General features: G+C 46.2%; 2 protein-coding genes, 1 non-coding gene and 1 pseudogene across 5 annotated transcripts; 2 read left to right on the top strand and 2 right to left on the bottom strand.

Moving 5' to 3' along the window:
- Positions 1-239: 239 nt before the first annotated feature.
- On the bottom strand, positions 240-4,249 carry LOC112890592 (annotated as a pseudogene).
- Positions 4,250-5,699: 1,450 nt separating this feature from the next.
- TRNAK-UUU lies at positions 5,700-5,772 on the bottom strand. Its single transcript has one exon. It is a non-coding gene; the product is annotated as a tRNA-Lys (tRNA).
- A 1,001-nt stretch (positions 5,773-6,773) lies between these two features.
- On the top strand, positions 6,774-13,059 carry LOC112888682 (DNA-dependent metalloprotease WSS1). 3 transcript variants are annotated; one of them, XR_003227901.1, is made up of 6 exons: positions 6,774-7,116; positions 7,220-7,415; positions 8,212-8,727; positions 9,737-9,927; positions 10,664-10,943; positions 12,888-13,059. XR_003227901.1 is itself a non-coding variant. In XM_025954968.1 (5 exons), the coding sequence occupies exons 1-4, from the start codon at positions 6,959-6,961 to the stop codon at positions 9,893-9,895; spliced, it is 1,029 nt and encodes a 342-aa protein (XP_025810753.1). In that variant the 5' UTR covers positions 6,774-6,958; the 3' UTR covers positions 9,896-9,927; positions 10,664-11,156. The 3 variants fall into 3 exon arrangements, 1 of the variants encoding a protein (XP_025810753.1); XR_003227900.1 differs by lacking the exon at positions 12,888-13,059 and adding an exon at positions 11,349-11,716; XM_025954968.1 differs by lacking the exon at positions 12,888-13,059 and having other exon boundaries at positions 10,664-11,156.
- Positions 13,060-13,162: 103 nt separating this feature from the next.
- On the top strand, positions 13,163-14,475 carry LOC112888681 (mitogen-activated protein kinase kinase 5-like). Its single transcript, XM_025954967.1, has one exon. It carries the CDS (start codon positions 13,295-13,297, stop codon positions 14,339-14,341), a length of 1,047 nt encoding a protein of 348 aa, XP_025810752.1. The 5' UTR covers positions 13,163-13,294; the 3' UTR covers positions 14,342-14,475.
- The last annotated feature ends 1,830 nt before the right edge of the window (positions 14,476-16,305 follow it).

Below are 16,305 nucleotides of genomic sequence, written 5' to 3'. Positions count from 1 at the left end.
TGGAGTACTTACTAAACCTACTCTGGTTTAATTCTTTGTTCATGCTTATTAATAAGAATAACATGAACACGTGCACATATATTGTACACACCTTATCACTCATTTATATCATGAAATTGATATTAATATTTGGAATTAAAATATACCGAAAATTGCCTAGATTTCTAACATACTGGACCGACTACATTGTTCTTAGGATAGAACCTATAGAAAGCAACCTGACGATAACCGCTAATGTTCTAGCTGGTCCTCGTCTCAACTTCGAGTGATTCAGCAGGCACAGAGTCGATGGCCAAGCCATTCTGCAGTTGTTGATGCCCGATGTCACCAATAGTCTCAACCTGGAGTGACTCAGCAGGTACAGAGTCCGTGGCCATGTCATTCTGCAATGGTTCTTGTTCCTCGTCACCAAAAGTTTCTCCATTAATAACATGGGAATGGTTCCGGTAGGCCAAAATTATCTTAATCAAAGCTACCAGAACGATTACTAGCACAAAGCCATTGATGATGAAGAGGCCTGCGAAGCTTTTTAAGCTGAGACGAGCGGAATCAGTGTCACGACCACCATAATCGAAATCGAGTGAAGGAGTTGCATCCCCGAACCATTTCTGCTGTATTGCAAACCCTTCGTGCCCCTCTCTTAAGTCCAAGATGGCCCTTGAAAGGTCAGGCACCAATGGAGAGCCTCTAGGGAAAACCTGCAGACATGTAACACATGATATAAACAGTCACGTGAGCATGGCCAGGAGATCGTATGGTCAACAGAAGGATAGGCGCAAGGAGCTTACAAAACCAAATCCTGCAGCACTGTCGATGTGACCAACTATTTGGAACTCTGATCCATACTGCACGAGGAAAGTATTTATATAGGGGGAGCTCATCAAAGATAGCTGACACCCCTCCATTGTTTGATCCTGCCCTCAATGCCTTTGCATATTCCTCTGGCGTGCTAAACACCTTTATCTTGCGCTCATCGAACTTGAGGTGCTTAAGCTTCGCGAGCACAAATGATCCATTCTGGTATCTGACATAATCGCCGTTGCGCAAGAGTTGACTCGGATCAGTCACTGAAGGTTGGAGCCTCTTCGCAGTTAGCAATGATGACAAGCTTGCTGTATAACTCTGAACTAGAGTTAGCACTACAAAGCACCAAATCACCGCAAGAACTTTCGACAGAAGGCGCCTGATAATTTGGTCTGTCAAAAAGCATAAATAAATGAATATTGTTACTGAAGTCAAACCATACACTTAGAAGGTAAATCATATTGTTAAGCTCAAGTTCAGAGTCATATAGATGCATGCAGTTTTGTACTTTTGATTGATGAATGCTATGAAGAAAAAGGATGGCTGTGACCACATACCATGAGAGAAGGTCAAAGTGGAGAATATAAAGTAGAAAACGGTGCTGAACTGTCTTAATCTTGACCCTCGGAATTCATCATTTGAAGGAAATTCACTCATCCATACAACTAGGCCGGTGAAAAAGATAAATACTGTAGTAGCAATCCAGAGGTCATTTGTTAGTGGCTGTAAGAAGATCCACATGGATAGTTTATCATTGTTCTTGGATAGTACAAGCATTGACACGCCAGACTCTGTGTATGGCATTGTGAAGTCCACATCTGTAGCTCGGTTAGCAATAATTGTCACGTCACCCACTGCTGCATCAATTTCCTGCCATACACCAAGGAAAACATGCAAAAGGAAGCAAGTAAATATGGAATGAACAATTATTTCGAAACCAGTAACAACTAGAAAGGCGAAAGGTTAGATATACTATCGAAAGGACTGACCTTGAGGTACACCCTGGCTACCAGCTTGTCATAAGAATTTGCACAATCAAATGGAATGTAATTATAGCGAAGAACATATGGGAGTTTCTTCACAGCAGCCTCAAAGACATCAATGCTGTAGCCACTGACACTTACTGTATTGGTGCCAGGAATAGTATCAACACTCACAAAAAGTTTAAAGTCATGTCTTATAGGGACACCAATCCGGAATATTTTTCCGTTCACTGGTAAGTCCCAACCTTTGGGCACTATTTTTGAACCTCCTGGCCACTGGATTTCACCTGCGCCTATGCTAAATTTAGTTTGGCCATGGCTTGTGCTTGAGTTTAGAATCCTCGACAGTCCAGAAGCTGGGCTCCAAAACCCAATGCCCTTTGCTTAATCTCCAATCACATTGACAACCTCATAAACAGGAACTTGCATATGCCTATCCACAAGTGTGAATCTCCCAGCCAATCCATCAAAGTCTGTTTCCAAAATGGCACTGAGGAGTTCTGGCCCAACAGGAGATGGTAGGAGAGTATCTATTAAGCTCTTGTTCACATCTTCTGGCTTCTGAAAGCCTATATCTGAAAATCTGACTCCCTTTACCTTTCAGTTGCAATTGCAACTGCCCATGCCACATCATACGCCCAGTATTGGTAGATAGTGGGTCTTGCCATTCTTATATTAGGATGTTGATGGTATTTGGCTCCGAGTCGTGCAGAAAATCGACCCATGAAGTCCATGTTCCTAGCAGACTTTGCTACATATGGCCGGAAACCGACAACACCTTGCATGGTTTCAATGGTATGTTGGGGAAGTACATCAAGGCTGATGCCAACATTATCTGTGACAATCCAGACATACCCTTCAGTCATCATGCCGGCTACTGAAGCTCGAGCAAAGAAACGGGAAGCACGAGCTGGCAACATATGAACAATGAAGACACGTGTCTGCATGGTCATGAGCTTATATAGTCCCAAATCAATGAGATTATTTGGTGAAGAAGCAGGAATGGCAGAACGGTAAATGACATGCGTCTCGACACTTTGAAGGGCATCAGTAATGGAAGGGAGGATGCCCACACGGCCACACCATAATCGTTGTCCTCATAGACAAATGACAACATTTGTCTAGCCATATGCCTTAACAAATGCAGCAATTGAAGCTGCCTGGAAGGAGTCCTTGACACAAGCACGAACAAAGTATGGGACATGATACTGAGTGACTGCATCCCTTGTTGCTGAGAAACTGATAACAGGAACCTTAGTCTTGTTGGCAAGATACATTATGAATTCAGCTTGTAAAATGTTCCGAGGACCGATAACTATGGTGACATTTCCATTACAGATGAGATCTAAAGCTGCAAGACAAAAAAAAACTCAACTTCATAAATCTTTCATCAAATATGGCACATTCAGACTAGAGCGACGAAAACTAGCAAACCATGGAACTAAATCCATGGTAAAAAACTCTGATGATATCTAGTATTTTGAAAAATATGTAAATATATAAATCAGTAGCAAGAGGCGTATGGCAACGGGGCGGGGCGGGGCGAGGGGAACGCCCCCGTCCCCACCCCGATACCCGATCTGCGTTCCCCGGCCCGGCCCCGAAATCATAACCGGGGAAAAATTTGCCCCGGCCCCGTTCCCGCCGGATCCCCGAACCCCGTCGGGGCCATGTGGGGATCAATCACCCAGTAAAGAAAGCAATAGATCTCATAAATTAGAAGTTCATAACAACCAAATTGCAGCATACAAGCTCAAACTTTGAATGCCAGTAACAAATAAAGTTACACAAATCCGAAGACGAGTCAAGTACATGGTGAAAGAACAAGCAAAAGCTAACAGATAAAGCACGGTACTACCTCACAAGTCACAAGCCAATCAGTGGCAGTGAAAGGGGCGAAATGTCTGGAATTCGGATTTACAGTCAGGAAATAAAAGATAAAGAATTTCCATCAGAATGCTGGATTTTTCAATTAACAACATCAAAGTAACCTGCGCATCCGTATGGTGATTTGTGACAACGTTAATTTCGGGAATACCCTTGGAACCTAGTTCCGTATTATTCATGACTCCCCGACCCCAATAGAAGAACCCTCTATATGTTCTTCTTTTCTTCTAGTTTTCCCCTTTCTCCTTTAGAGATGGGAGGCGAGCCTTCACAGGCTGTGATCAACCGATGTATACTTCTTAATGTAGCCGGCAACTAGCCATCCAATCCAGTTCCTTGGAAGAATACGCCACGGCATTATCTACTGGAATCGCTACTGGATGTTTCAGAAACTAATCGTTTGGATCTACGACTATCTGCAACTTGTCTCGGACCGGGTGCGCGGCGTAGAAGTCCTCCAGCGTCATCTCCAGGCTGAGCAGGCTCTTCTTGCCCAGCGCCGTCGCCAGGTCCAGTATCACCCCGACGCGGATCGGCACCGGCGCGCGACGAGGCGGCGGACGCCGCGCCGACATGGAGCGCACCACCGCCGACGGCGAGGAGAATCATCAGTGCGGCGGCGGCGGCGGGAGGAGTACTGGCGGTGCGGTAGGCAAGCGGCGGTGGTGGAGTGGCACCGCCACTGGCCAGGCTACGCCTACGTATACGCGTCGTCGCCATCTGTGGCGCTGGCGTTCCCGTGACTGCGATCTTCACTCAGAGGGCGACGGCTCTGCGAGATCGAGCGAGGGGGCCTGTGATGACGTGACCCTCAGCTCCTTGGGCTTTGGAGGGGGTGTATACACGCTGAGGTCACCTCAACGTCAGGGACATGCATAACGAGCTGGAGGGCCGATCGGTCGTCGATCGACGCACGCACACGCCGCGTGTAGACTCCACTGGAGTCAGTCACCGTGCCTCGGCAACGTACGCGAGGTACGCTGACGAGGAGGCCCCGCCCTCGTGCACGGATGCCGCCGGCGGTGAACGACGACCGGAGCCGGCCGGGTGATGCATATACACGCTTTTTCACGAGCGTGTAGTCGTGTACAACACTCGTAGACAAAGGCTACACCAGATGCATGCGTACGTGTTTCCGCGACTCCTGCGGCCTGCCATAGTGCTACGCAACTCTAGCCAACCTGCTGCTGCCTCACAACCGGTTGGCAGATGCGGGCCGGGGGCAGGGAACTAGTGAAAGTGAAGTGAAAGCAGCACGTGGACAGGCACGTACGTGGACAGAGAGCTAGGCTCTGCCCTCTTGCTGCTCTCGTGTTTCCCTTCGTCTGCCGGCCGGCCGCGCCTGCTTTGCTTGAAAAACGAACATGCACGTTTTTATTTTCATTTTTGTTTTGGAACGACGTATCTATCGTACATGCGCGTTTCACCCGCGCTCACGCACGTGACACATGGCCTCACTGTCATTTCCCAAGTGACGCAGGAGACGGCGTACGTTTTCACCAGAAGTGCAGTGCCGGTTGCTGCTGCTGCCATGGATAAAACAGCGACAAGCTTACAGAACCCATCCAATCCAGCAGGGCGTCTTGCAGGGCTGTGTGCCTGTGTGCATGCATGGGATCGGCGGAGGTTATCCCTTCGAGTTCGAGATCGGAAAGACGAAAGGATACCGGACGCGAAGCGCTCTCGTGAAGAACTAACTGAAAATAAAGGCTCGTTGTTGGCAGAGTTCATCCAATTTGTATAAATCCTCGTGCGTTACCACGTGTTGAGATATAAAAACTAGTATCCATGTACTCCATCCGATCGGCATCGGTGGACGCTTGAAAAAAAGAGATGGAAAAAATATCTATTCCTAACTTGACAACGGTGGATGGAAAACATTTTGCAAAACCGATGGGAGCATATTGGAAAAAATTAATCATTCGAACTGGTATGTGCAAAATTTGAAAGAGGAAAAATAACATTCGAACCGGGTGCGTTTGCAAAATCCAAATCCAAAGAGGAAAAATCATACATAATAAAAAGCGCCGTCCGTGGGATTCGAACCCACGACCACACGGTTAAAAGCCGTGCGCTCTACCGACTGAGCTAGGACGGCTAGTTGAACTTCGTACAAATCTGCATGTTTGGTAAACGCTCAAACGGCTGATCTCCTACTGCTTGTCAAATCGGCATGTTTGGTAAACGCTCCAATACCAGCAAGTGACAACGCAAAAATGTTGCAATCTGAACAAAGGAAAGGAAGACATCGGTCATGAAAGCGAGCCCGACCTCTTGTGTTTATTGGCGAACGCTGCCTTTTGTAGCCTTTCATATGAAGCCCCAATGGTCTTGTAACTAAAATCTATACTCCGAATCTATGCTTTATCTATAATTAAGTTATATATATATATATATAATCCAATGAGTATGAAATTTTTACCATAATTGGACTATAGAAGCTGCAGTTATAAATTATTTTAATTAATTATAAAAAATATAAATATAAAGCTACAGCAAAAATTTTGTACTAAAGCATACCATATTATGTCTTCACTGTTTAGATCTACTGATGTGGAGTCCAATAAAATTAGAATTTTTATTTTATAAATTTTCTATAATTTACTATAATTTTTCAAATATTTAGTGGAAATAAATAAAAAAAGAAAAAAAATAAAACCGTGCCACTATAACAAAACCACCTTCCGGAACCACTTGAGGGATTATTTAGAGGTAGAATATTCGGTTTTATAGTTTGGAGCGTGAAGTAGTCCACCATGAATAGTTGGGAGATTATGCAAATTTTTTTCTATAGAAATTAGGTGATAATAGATCAATCAATTCTATTTCTCAAATCAAACAGAAAAAAACACTAAGAAAGCGAGATGATGATGAACACCTCGCTCCTCATATCAAATATCCCTAGCATAATAATTAATCTTTGATACTTTACTTTACGTGGTAATATGTGCACATTCAATAAGAAAACCGCCAAATCCACATTTCATATCATCAATTCACCAAACAATCCTCCCGATCGTTATTTTGCCATGATAAATTCACAAAATCGAAGTCCAAAGCATGTTCTCTCTTTCCCTACTTCAAAACTCGTCCCCAAAATTCCCTCGAGCCCCAGCGCAATCGAATCTCCCCCGCCTCCTCACGCGGGCCTCTTGGCTCTTCCGGTCTTGCGGCTCCTGCATAAACGCCGCCGCGCGCCCACGCCTCCCGCTCGCTCGCCTTTCCGCCCCCCCAATCAATTTCAAACCGCGCCCCGTCGGCGTGAATCATCGGCGGCGGCGGCGATGGAGGTGGGCGACCTGCACAAGGTCTGGGAAGTCCGGGAACTCAAGAGGAAGCCCGACGCGCCCGCCGCCCGCGCGCTCCTCGACCGCATCGCCAAGCAGGTCCAGCCCATCATGCGCCGCCGCAAGTGGCGCGTCAAGGTCCTCTCCGAGTTCTCGTAAGCGCCCCACTCGCCCACGAACTCTAACCCTAGCATCCTCGCCCCGGATTGATCGATCGATTGATGGACCCCGTGTGTGTATGTGTGTCTGTTTGCTCAGGCCACGGAGCCCCAGGCTGCTGGGGCTCAACGTCGGCAAGGGCATCGAGGTCAAGCTGCGGCTGCGGCGCGACGGCCGCGACCTCGACTTCATCCCCTACGAGGAGGTGCTCGACACCATGCTCCACGAACTCTGCCACAACGAGCGCGGGCCCCACGACGCGCAGTTCTACAAGCTCTGGGACGAACTCCGCAAGGTGCGTGGCTTGCTGTGCATTTTGATGTTTAGACTTGGAGTGCTGTGTACAAGCGAAGGGATTGCTTGGCTTATTCAACTCCACGACAATCTCGCCCCTGACCGAATGATCTGTAGTTGCATATATATTAAATTTCCTTCTCTCAATGTTATACTTGTAACCATGCCGTAGTTAGGTAATTAAAGTGAGTTTGAGTTTTATAACATCCATCATAGAGTGATGTTTGCTTGGATGTCTTACTATGATCACCAAAGTTAAAATGGATGGAACCTGTTTTGTTCTGTACATATCCAAACATAATTTGATGAGAACATCATGGTCCCTGTTAGTGAATAGGATTATTACTTCACACGCATCATAGATGGAGAGCTCTGTTATTTACTTCGTACCGTCTTATACACTAAAATGGAGATGTTCGGACTTTTGGGGGGGGGGGGGAGGGGGGATTTTTCCTTTGTTTACCAAACAATAGTGCAAAAGGAGGGTAGGAAATGGACTTTTAATTGTGTGAAAATCCCTACCATAAAAGAAAACCAACTCATCTTATTTTCCAGAACTGCATTCTACTAAACTGATCTTTAATCAAGCTTGTATTTGCTGGATTTTGTAGGATTTTGAGTTGTGTTTTTTATTGTATTTGCCTGAATTCCATGTCATATCTGACAAGCACACCTAATATAGCCATTTGTAATTTCCTGCGTAAATTTTGTGGCGTTGCATGCAATTTTAGTTTTCTTCATATGGTGCCTTATTATTAACAATGAGGCTTTCTTCCATTGCTTATGAAAAATGATAGGAATGCGACGAACTTGTTTCGAAGGGTATCACTGGAACAGGACAAGGGTTCGATGGTACAGGAAGGCGACTGGGTGGATTTACAATACATCCGCTGCCGCCATCTCTTCGACAAGCTACGGCTGCTGCTGCACAGAAGCGGGCAAGGAATGGAGCTCTATTGCCATCTGGACCAACAAAGTTGGGTGGAAACAATTACATTATGAGTGTGCTTAGTCCAGTACAAGCTGCTGCAATGGCAGCTGAAAGGAGAATGCATGATGATTTGTGGTGTGGATCCCATGATCAATCTGGTATTGATGATTCGGATGACGTTATTATTCTTAAAGAACCACCTAACTTGACAGCAATGGATGGAAAAACCACAAAGGGTAGCTGTTCCAACACTTTTGCAGAATCCAGCGCTTCGTCTGTAATTCACACAGCACCACGAGATGGTTCCTCATCTTTTAGGACAACAAGTGATGCAGGCGATGATTCAAAGTGGGAATGTGGTGCTTGCACTCTTCTAAATGAGGCAAGATTTCTATTCCACTTTGTTTTGTAACACTGTTCATATAAGTGCCTACTATCCATTTGACCTATAAAACTGTGAATCTCTGCATGTATTGCGTCACCATCTTTTACTATACGCAGAGATTATATAGCAGAAATCTCTTATATGTCATAGTAGGAGACTAGGAGTTTCCCACTGGGCCTTTTTTCATTCTGATCAATATAAGTTTTATCTTTGAAATTCACCTATCTCTGTACAACTGAACCAATTTAACACCATAACCCTTAGCTGTTTAGATTACACAAGGGATATTCACACTTCAGATGCATATTTAATGTGGAGGTTGTGTTACTGAGCCAAGCTATGTAGGCATGGATGTACAGCCCAACATATAACTTTTGGCATCTTTCTTATTATTACTGCAAAGATACAGAGTTCCTCCTAGGTCTTCTTGTTTATTTCTTGAGCTAATAACAATTTGCTAATCACACCATAGTAATCAAATTTAATGGGTATATTGAAGTGCCATAATGGCTTGCAATTCCTGTAAGTAGTTTCTTCATTCATAGCAAATTGACATGTAAAATATTCATGGCTAGTATAGTAGTGTTGAACCTCATGGTAACTATATGCCTCTTTAGTCTTGAGATCTCTGCTGCTTGTGATACCTGGAGACTGTTTCTACCTGCAGGTTTGACTTAAAAGTTAAAAGCCAGTAGACTAGTGTATCAGTCATCACCTAGATGTAGTACGACTGTATTGAAGCCAAATTCAAACTTAAACTACCACAACAAGCACCAACAAAGTTTCATTCTTCCCAAGTGTTGAAAGTTTCTTTTCTTCCCTTCAAAACATTATCATGTAGTCTCCTTTTCATGCTTAACTATATTTCTTTTCATTTTTTTTGGGCATTTCCTGGTTTGCTTTTACATCTAGTATTCACTCCTTCCACATTCTTGTACTACGCACTCTAATTCTAGTTATTAATATGTTTTTCTCTAACACATTACTGAAATATGAACTTCTGCAGCCTTTGGCACCAATATGTGAAGTTTGTGGTACGGAAAAACCTAAAATTGCAAAGGCAAAGTACGCAACTTGGTCTTGTAAATTTTGTACTCTAGAGAACAGCACTAAGCTTGACAAATGTTCGGCGTGCGATCAATGGAGATACTCATATGGGCTTTGATTAAGATAACATTGAAGGCTACAATTGTACAAGTAAGTACAGCACAGTACTGTGCCAAGTCTTTAACAATCTTTCAATGTTCTTTATGTGTACTGTTTCCTTTTGATTCATTGTATTGGAGTATTCATATCATTTGTACCTATCTGCAATATGTTGGATTTCTAACAGCTGATAGTGTTTGCTTTCCATCTGCAACTTTCAGTTAACATTAGGCGCTTGGATGCCAAATCACTCATTAAGTTATTATGCTAGATTTGGTTGTGGCGTATGCACCCAAGGAAAAATTATTTGTCCACATAGCGAGGCACTTCATCTGACATTTTGCATTACTTCTAGACATACTATATCTACACTTACTGAAATATGTTCATTACCAGGTTACTTAGTTCTATCAGGAACTCATACATGCACTTTGACAAAGTGATTTTTTTTCTTTCATTTTATATATTCACAAAGTGATTTCTTGATAGTGCATTTTAAATGTATGCTTGCGCATCTGAAATGAAATATAAGCTACTTACTAGCCTGCAGACAATAGTCTTTAGAGGTAAGTGTGTACTTGAAGTGTATGTCAGTATGTGCAAAGCTGCAGCTCGTTTTAGTTAACAAGCTGGTTCGGCATATGGCTTTAATTGGCCAACATTTCAATATTCAGACTCCTGCATCCATTTTCACTGCAATAATATTTTTTTTAAGAAAATGTTACCCTCAATTTAAAGTTATCCGCGTACCTCAAGTCTAACAATGTGTTACATGTTGTTCTTACAGGATGAAACTTCAGAGCAGGCATCTGCTACATTGTTGATTTAAGTTGACTTATCAGCAACAGTTCTCGCTCCATTACCACTCATGTCATATCAGGTTTCAAGTTGCCGGAGAAATCTGATAACTGTTAAACTGGCCATCTTCTTCTGTTGCCGTTGCTTGTAGCAAATAGCAATGAGTGGATTGGTAAAAGGAGGCGATCTTCATGGCTGCTAACGTTAGCTCCAAGCCTGGGTCATGGTGCGTCCGAACCTGCATGCCCATCCATGTCTCTCGTTGGCAGGTAACAACTCAGCCCCTTGGACGCGGTATGATGAGTTGGTCCTGCTGTCTGTTCTTATGTCGTCTACTCGGGTTGCCGTGTGAGTTGAGTGGGTGAGGAACTTAGTAAATTATTAATGTAAGGGTTAACACAAGTTATCCCGGTCCAAAAAAAAAAGTTACCTGCTCCTCTGATTTAATAACCCAGGAAATCCAGGCTCAAAGCTGTTGCATACTTGCATATGCTCATCCATGACGTCACCTTAATGGCTTGACGTCATCACTGAAGTAACCCAGTACACTGAATTTGGATTATCCCCGTTGAATCTGTGATTAGGGTGACGGAAGTGTCGCAGTTTCGCTAGTGATGACCGCCATTGCATGGTCAGGGTCGTGTTCCTAACTTCCTATAGCACTTTTGAAGCAGATGGTCACCCTGAAGAGTGAGGACATCCCATTATCCCCGTGTTAGAAACTGCAAAGCGAGGCAGACAGGTTCTTGAGTCCATTGATCCCTGCCATTTGGCTGAACGTGTGCGTGCACAGGCCGCATATTTCTTTGTCGCACGTGGTGTGAAAGAGCTCGGCCATGATGTTTGTAGCCTCTTTTGGCACATCGCCCGTCTTCCACCGCTTTTCCTTTGTTCGGCACTAACTGATGATTTGAACTTGGAGCACGTGCTGTGAGTGGACATGGTGTATCTGGTGTGTCACGCTTCTGTTTATGCCGGCCAGGTTCTTGGTATTGGTACCTACTTCTCTCATCAAATCGATTTACATCCATTAAGCACTCACACGTTGCTCTGTTTGTAGTGCTAAACAAAAAGTTACTGGACAAATTTGATCTCGTGGGCAATCATTTGATACGTGGCCACACACGCCACATACATTTCTCTACTTCACAAAAGCAAAACCTGTTGTGCGGTTCAGTTTTACCGTGTGTTTGGTTGGATGCACCAGATGGTGCATGTTAGCATGTAGGGATAATTCTGAATGGTGATTCAACCAATTTTCTTGAAGCACGGTTCATTGCTCTTGCGAAATAGTACGTGCAACCAAACAAGTCTCCAGCTTTCGTATTTCTTTTACTAATTATTCTTTTAGTAGTAGATGATATGTTCGTTGATAAGATGACCATGGTTACTCCATGCATATTTAACCTTTTGTTATTCTATGGATGATGCATCTTCCAAAACCATCCTAACGAAAGTCCTAGTATATTTGTCAATCTTTATAGGAACTTTGTCAGTCTAAATATATTTTAATCTATCTGAGTGTCTAAGGGTCTATTTGATCCGCCGGACTAAAATTTAATTCCGTCATATCGGATGTTTGACACTAATTAAGAGTATTAAATAAAAGCTAATTACAAAATCAATTGCATAAATGGAGGCAAATTCACGAGACGAATTTATCAAGTCTAATTAATCCATCATTAGCATATATTTACTGTAGCATAATATGGTCAAATCATAATAGACTAACTAGGTTCAATGAATTCATCTCTTAAATTAGCCCCTATTTATATAATTAGTTTTATAATTAATCTATATTTAATACAGTGTCTAAACATCCGATGCCCTAAGTAGAAAGTACTAGTAGGACTGGAGTACCTCGTACAGTAAGCACGTTTGTACGGGCGGCAGGACAGGTCGTGTATCCCATCCCATATTCCCATTCACATCCACTGAGGTTGGTGAGTAGGTCAATGCATCAAAAATTGTCACGATGCGGCGGCAGCAAGTGAAGATGAGCACGCCAGCTGCCCCAAACGCCTCTACAAAGAGCTTGCGCATCCTAGTTAAATACGAGAATTTTTTAGTATAAAGAATTATCTAACCCAATAATTTTACAGAAAATTAAGGATGAGGCATCTTTTTAGCTGTAGCGGGAGCTAAGCATCTAGCATCTCTTATTTTTTTTATATGTGTGAGGTATGTAAATAATTTTGTTCGCTCTTCTTCAGGCAGCTCTCCTGCCGGTTGGTTTAAAAAACAAGAAAATGAGCACGCCACGGTGCGTGCCGTTCATCAACTCCAACTCGGCATCGCATCGCATCGCCGCCGCCCGGCTCCGTCCGATTCGTCGTCGTCTGGCTGGTGCTTGCTACTCCAGCTGTTGTCTTGCCGTCAGGCGAGGTAGGTCGTCGCCCGCCTCGTGCTCCCCCTCCCCTCCCCTCCCCGTTCCCCAACCCGACCAGGCTGTGCTCCAATAAACGCGCACCGGAGCGAGACGCGACAAACCCCGAGGGGGCAGCGGCGAGAGCGAGACGTCGCCGCCACCACCACCACCCTGCTAACGAACTCCACCCACCTCCCGCCCCGCGCCACCGCCAGAGCGAGACCGCGAGAGGCACCCTCCCGCGCCGACGCCATGCGCCCGGGCGGCCTCCCTACCCAGCCGCAGCAGCAGCCCGGCACGCCGGGCCGCGCGCGCCGCCGCCCGGATCTCACCCTCCCCATGCCCCAGCGCGAGGTCGCCACCTCCCTCGCCGTCCCGCTCCCGCTCCCGCCCCCTTCCTCCTCCGCCCCCGCCGGGGCCCCCGCCGCGGGGGTGGCGGCGCCGGCGCAGCAGCAGCAGCAGCCGCCCCCGCTCGCGGAGCTGGAGCGCGTCCGCCGCGTCGGCAGCGGCGCCGGCGGGACCGTCTGGCTGGTGCGCCACCGCGGGACGGGCCGGCCCTACGCGCTCAAGGTGCTCTACGGGAACCACGACGACGCGGTGCGGCGCCAGATCGCGCGCGAGATCGCGATCCTCCGCGCCGCGGACCACCCCTCCGTGGTGCGCTGCCATGGCATGTACGAGCGCGGCGGGGAGCTCCAGATCCTGCTCGAGTACATGGACGGCGGCTCCCTCGACGGCCGCCGCATCGCCGCCGAGCCGTTCCTCGCCGACGTCGCGCGCCAGGTGCTCTCCGGGATCGCCTACCTCCACCGCCGCCACATCGTGCACCGCGACATCAAGCCCTCCAACCTCCTCATCGACGCCGCGCGCCGCGTCAAGATCGCCGACTTCGGCGTGGGACGGATCCTCAACCAGACCATGGACCCCTGCAACTCCTCCGTCGGCACCATCGCCTACATGAGCCCCGAGCGGATCAACACCGACCTCAACGACGGCAACTACGACGGGTACGCCGGCGACATCTGGAGCTTCGGACTCAGCATTCTCGAGTTCTACCTCGGCAGGTTCCCCTTCGGGGAGAACCTCGGCAAGCAGGGGGACTGGGCCGCGCTCATGGTCGCCATCTGCTACTCCGATCCGCCGGAGCCGCCGCCCACCGCCTCGCCCGAGTTCAGGGGATTCATCAGCTGCTGCCTGCAGAAGAACCCGGCCAGGAGGCTCACGGCCGCACAGCTGCTGCAGCACCCGTTTGTCGCCGGGCCACAGCCTCAGCCCCTTGCCGCTCCTCCCCCGTCATGACCACCATTTCGGATTGGAACTGCTATGGATCTCAATTCGGCCTTGGCTGCAGGCTGTGGCGACTCCGATCCGTCATCATGTCAGTTGTATCCTTGGTTGGACAGAACCGAGGTGTGAAGGTAATTCACTCTGCATCTTGGGAAGCTCTCCGGAGCCAATTTGGATGTTCGATCCGTCATCCCATCGTCCGCATCCATTGTCGCTGCCGTTGCCGCAATTAAGGTCACTTGTTGATGTTCTTCAAGCCATTTTTGAGTGTCCTGTCCATCAGTCATCATCCTCAACCTGCTCCTTACTGCAAATTAAGGTTTTTTCCCCTTCCTGTTCTTTGATGTTCTTTACTTTCAGCGATGATAGCATAACGAGAGAGAAAAAATGTGTGTAAAAATGATTTTGTAAAAGATCATATGTCAAGTACAGGCACACTTCCTAGCCAATTTCCATTGTTCTAAAAAGGTTTGGTTAGAAACATCTTCTTCCCCCCCCCCCCCCCCCCTCTCCATCTAGCAGATCTGGCACATGATCTGGTAATTGTGCTAGCATCTCTTTGCGATATTTTTTGGTGTATAAGTGGGTGATGATTGAACACATGACGACGATAACACTGTTGCGCCTTTGCTGCGGCCGATTGATAGGTTCTTGGATTCCTTTATCGGGATATATGATTGCTTAGAGAGAATCTTGAAGTGCGAATAAAAAAACTAGCTTTGGTCTCGTGTCTCTCTTGATGCTGCTCCTGAAATCTGATCCGGGCCTTTCCCGTTCCCATATCCGACCTGCCTTTTGTTTGCCCTTGCAAAGGTGGGTGCTGGCAATTGGGCATGCTGAGGGCAGGTTCTCCTTTTTTCGAGCCATTTATTGTTTCCTTTCAGTGTCTCTCTTTGCTTGGCAGTAAGCACAACAGCTACATCAGCATGTGGTGCTATCAACATGGGTAATGTGCAAGACTTAAGGGTCCTTGATCTCGGAGGCTTTGTGGATTTTATACTGCACAGAGACAGTTTTTGTGTGCTAAAAGTCCCAGAATGTGGCTGGCCATCCTAAAAATGAAAACTCTCATCAACTGCGTGACTGCGTCCTTCCTGGCAAGTGGTCCTAGCTTGTGGGGAATTGGGGATGATGAGGGTGTACGACAGATTGAGAGATCTGTCTCTTGTGGATGCTGTCTTGTGCTTGATGAAATGCAGTGCAGACCAGCTAGGAAGGAGTTCAGGCGCAAGCGTAATGGGTGCTCCAATCCATACACGAGGTTCTTATCAACAAAGAAAAACAAAAACAAAAAAACCATGCACGAGGTGAATCAACAATCGAAACTCGAGATAAAACTACACACGGCAAGCAACACTGCGATTCCTTCTGGGCCGATAAGGCGGGCGGCGGCGGCGGTAGCCCTGTTTGGTTTGGTTGTGAAGGCCTAAGCTGCAGCCTCATCGCATCAATTTTTTTTTACCATTTACGAGTATTAAATAATATCTGTTTAAACTTTTTTACATATATATATATATATGCTAATTTGCGAGATAAATTTAATAAGCCAGATTAATTCATAATTTGCAACAGTGATGAACACGAACTGATCGCCATCGTCACGGCCTCAGGGTCAGAGATCTGGCCACCAGGTGTTAAGAGTTGAACGAGTGGTTGAGCTCGTTGCTTGCTTCTAGTTTCCCAGGAATTCTGTAGGATTTTGGAAGCGAAACAAGCAACAAAAGTGCTAGCACGAAGATATCTTTGCGAATCCCACTTCCAGATGGCCGTGGAATCGCTCAGTCCTGGCAACGGATTGCCCGTGACTTTTCTCATCCGGTGGACTTTCCGTAGACTACTGCTGCGGTCATCGCTATGCCACGAGTCCGAGTCTTTTTCCAGTAGTGGTGATACTACTAGTTCCAGTTAATAAGTTGCTACTTCTTCTTCTTCCTCCTAGGGGTGTGGCTTCTTCTAAATCATATCACATCAAATAT

This window comes from Panicum hallii, chromosome 4 (genome assembly GCF_002211085.1).
Source record: "Panicum hallii strain FIL2 chromosome 4, PHallii_v3.1, whole genome shotgun sequence".
In the NCBI taxonomy this organism is placed as follows: Eukaryota; Viridiplantae; Streptophyta; class Magnoliopsida; order Poales; family Poaceae; genus Panicum; species Panicum hallii.
This window is presented reverse-complemented; position numbering and strand designations above follow the sequence as displayed.

Coding starts and splice junctions, on each gene's coding strand:
- LOC112888682 (XM_025954968.1), top strand. CDS start 6,959: ATGGAGGTGGGCGACCTGCACAAGGTCTGGGAAGTCCGGGAACTCAAG. Junction 7,416..8,211: donor TCTGGGACGAACTCCGCAAG/GTGCGTGGCTTG, acceptor GAAAAATGATAG/GAATGCGACGAACTTGTTTC. Junction 8,728..9,736: donor CTTGCACTCTTCTAAATGAG/GCAAGATTTCTA, acceptor GAACTTCTGCAG/CCTTTGGCACCAATATGTGA.
- LOC112888681 (XM_025954967.1), top strand. CDS start 13,295: ATGCGCCCGGGCGGCCTCCCTACCCAGCCGCAGCAGCAGCCCGGCACG.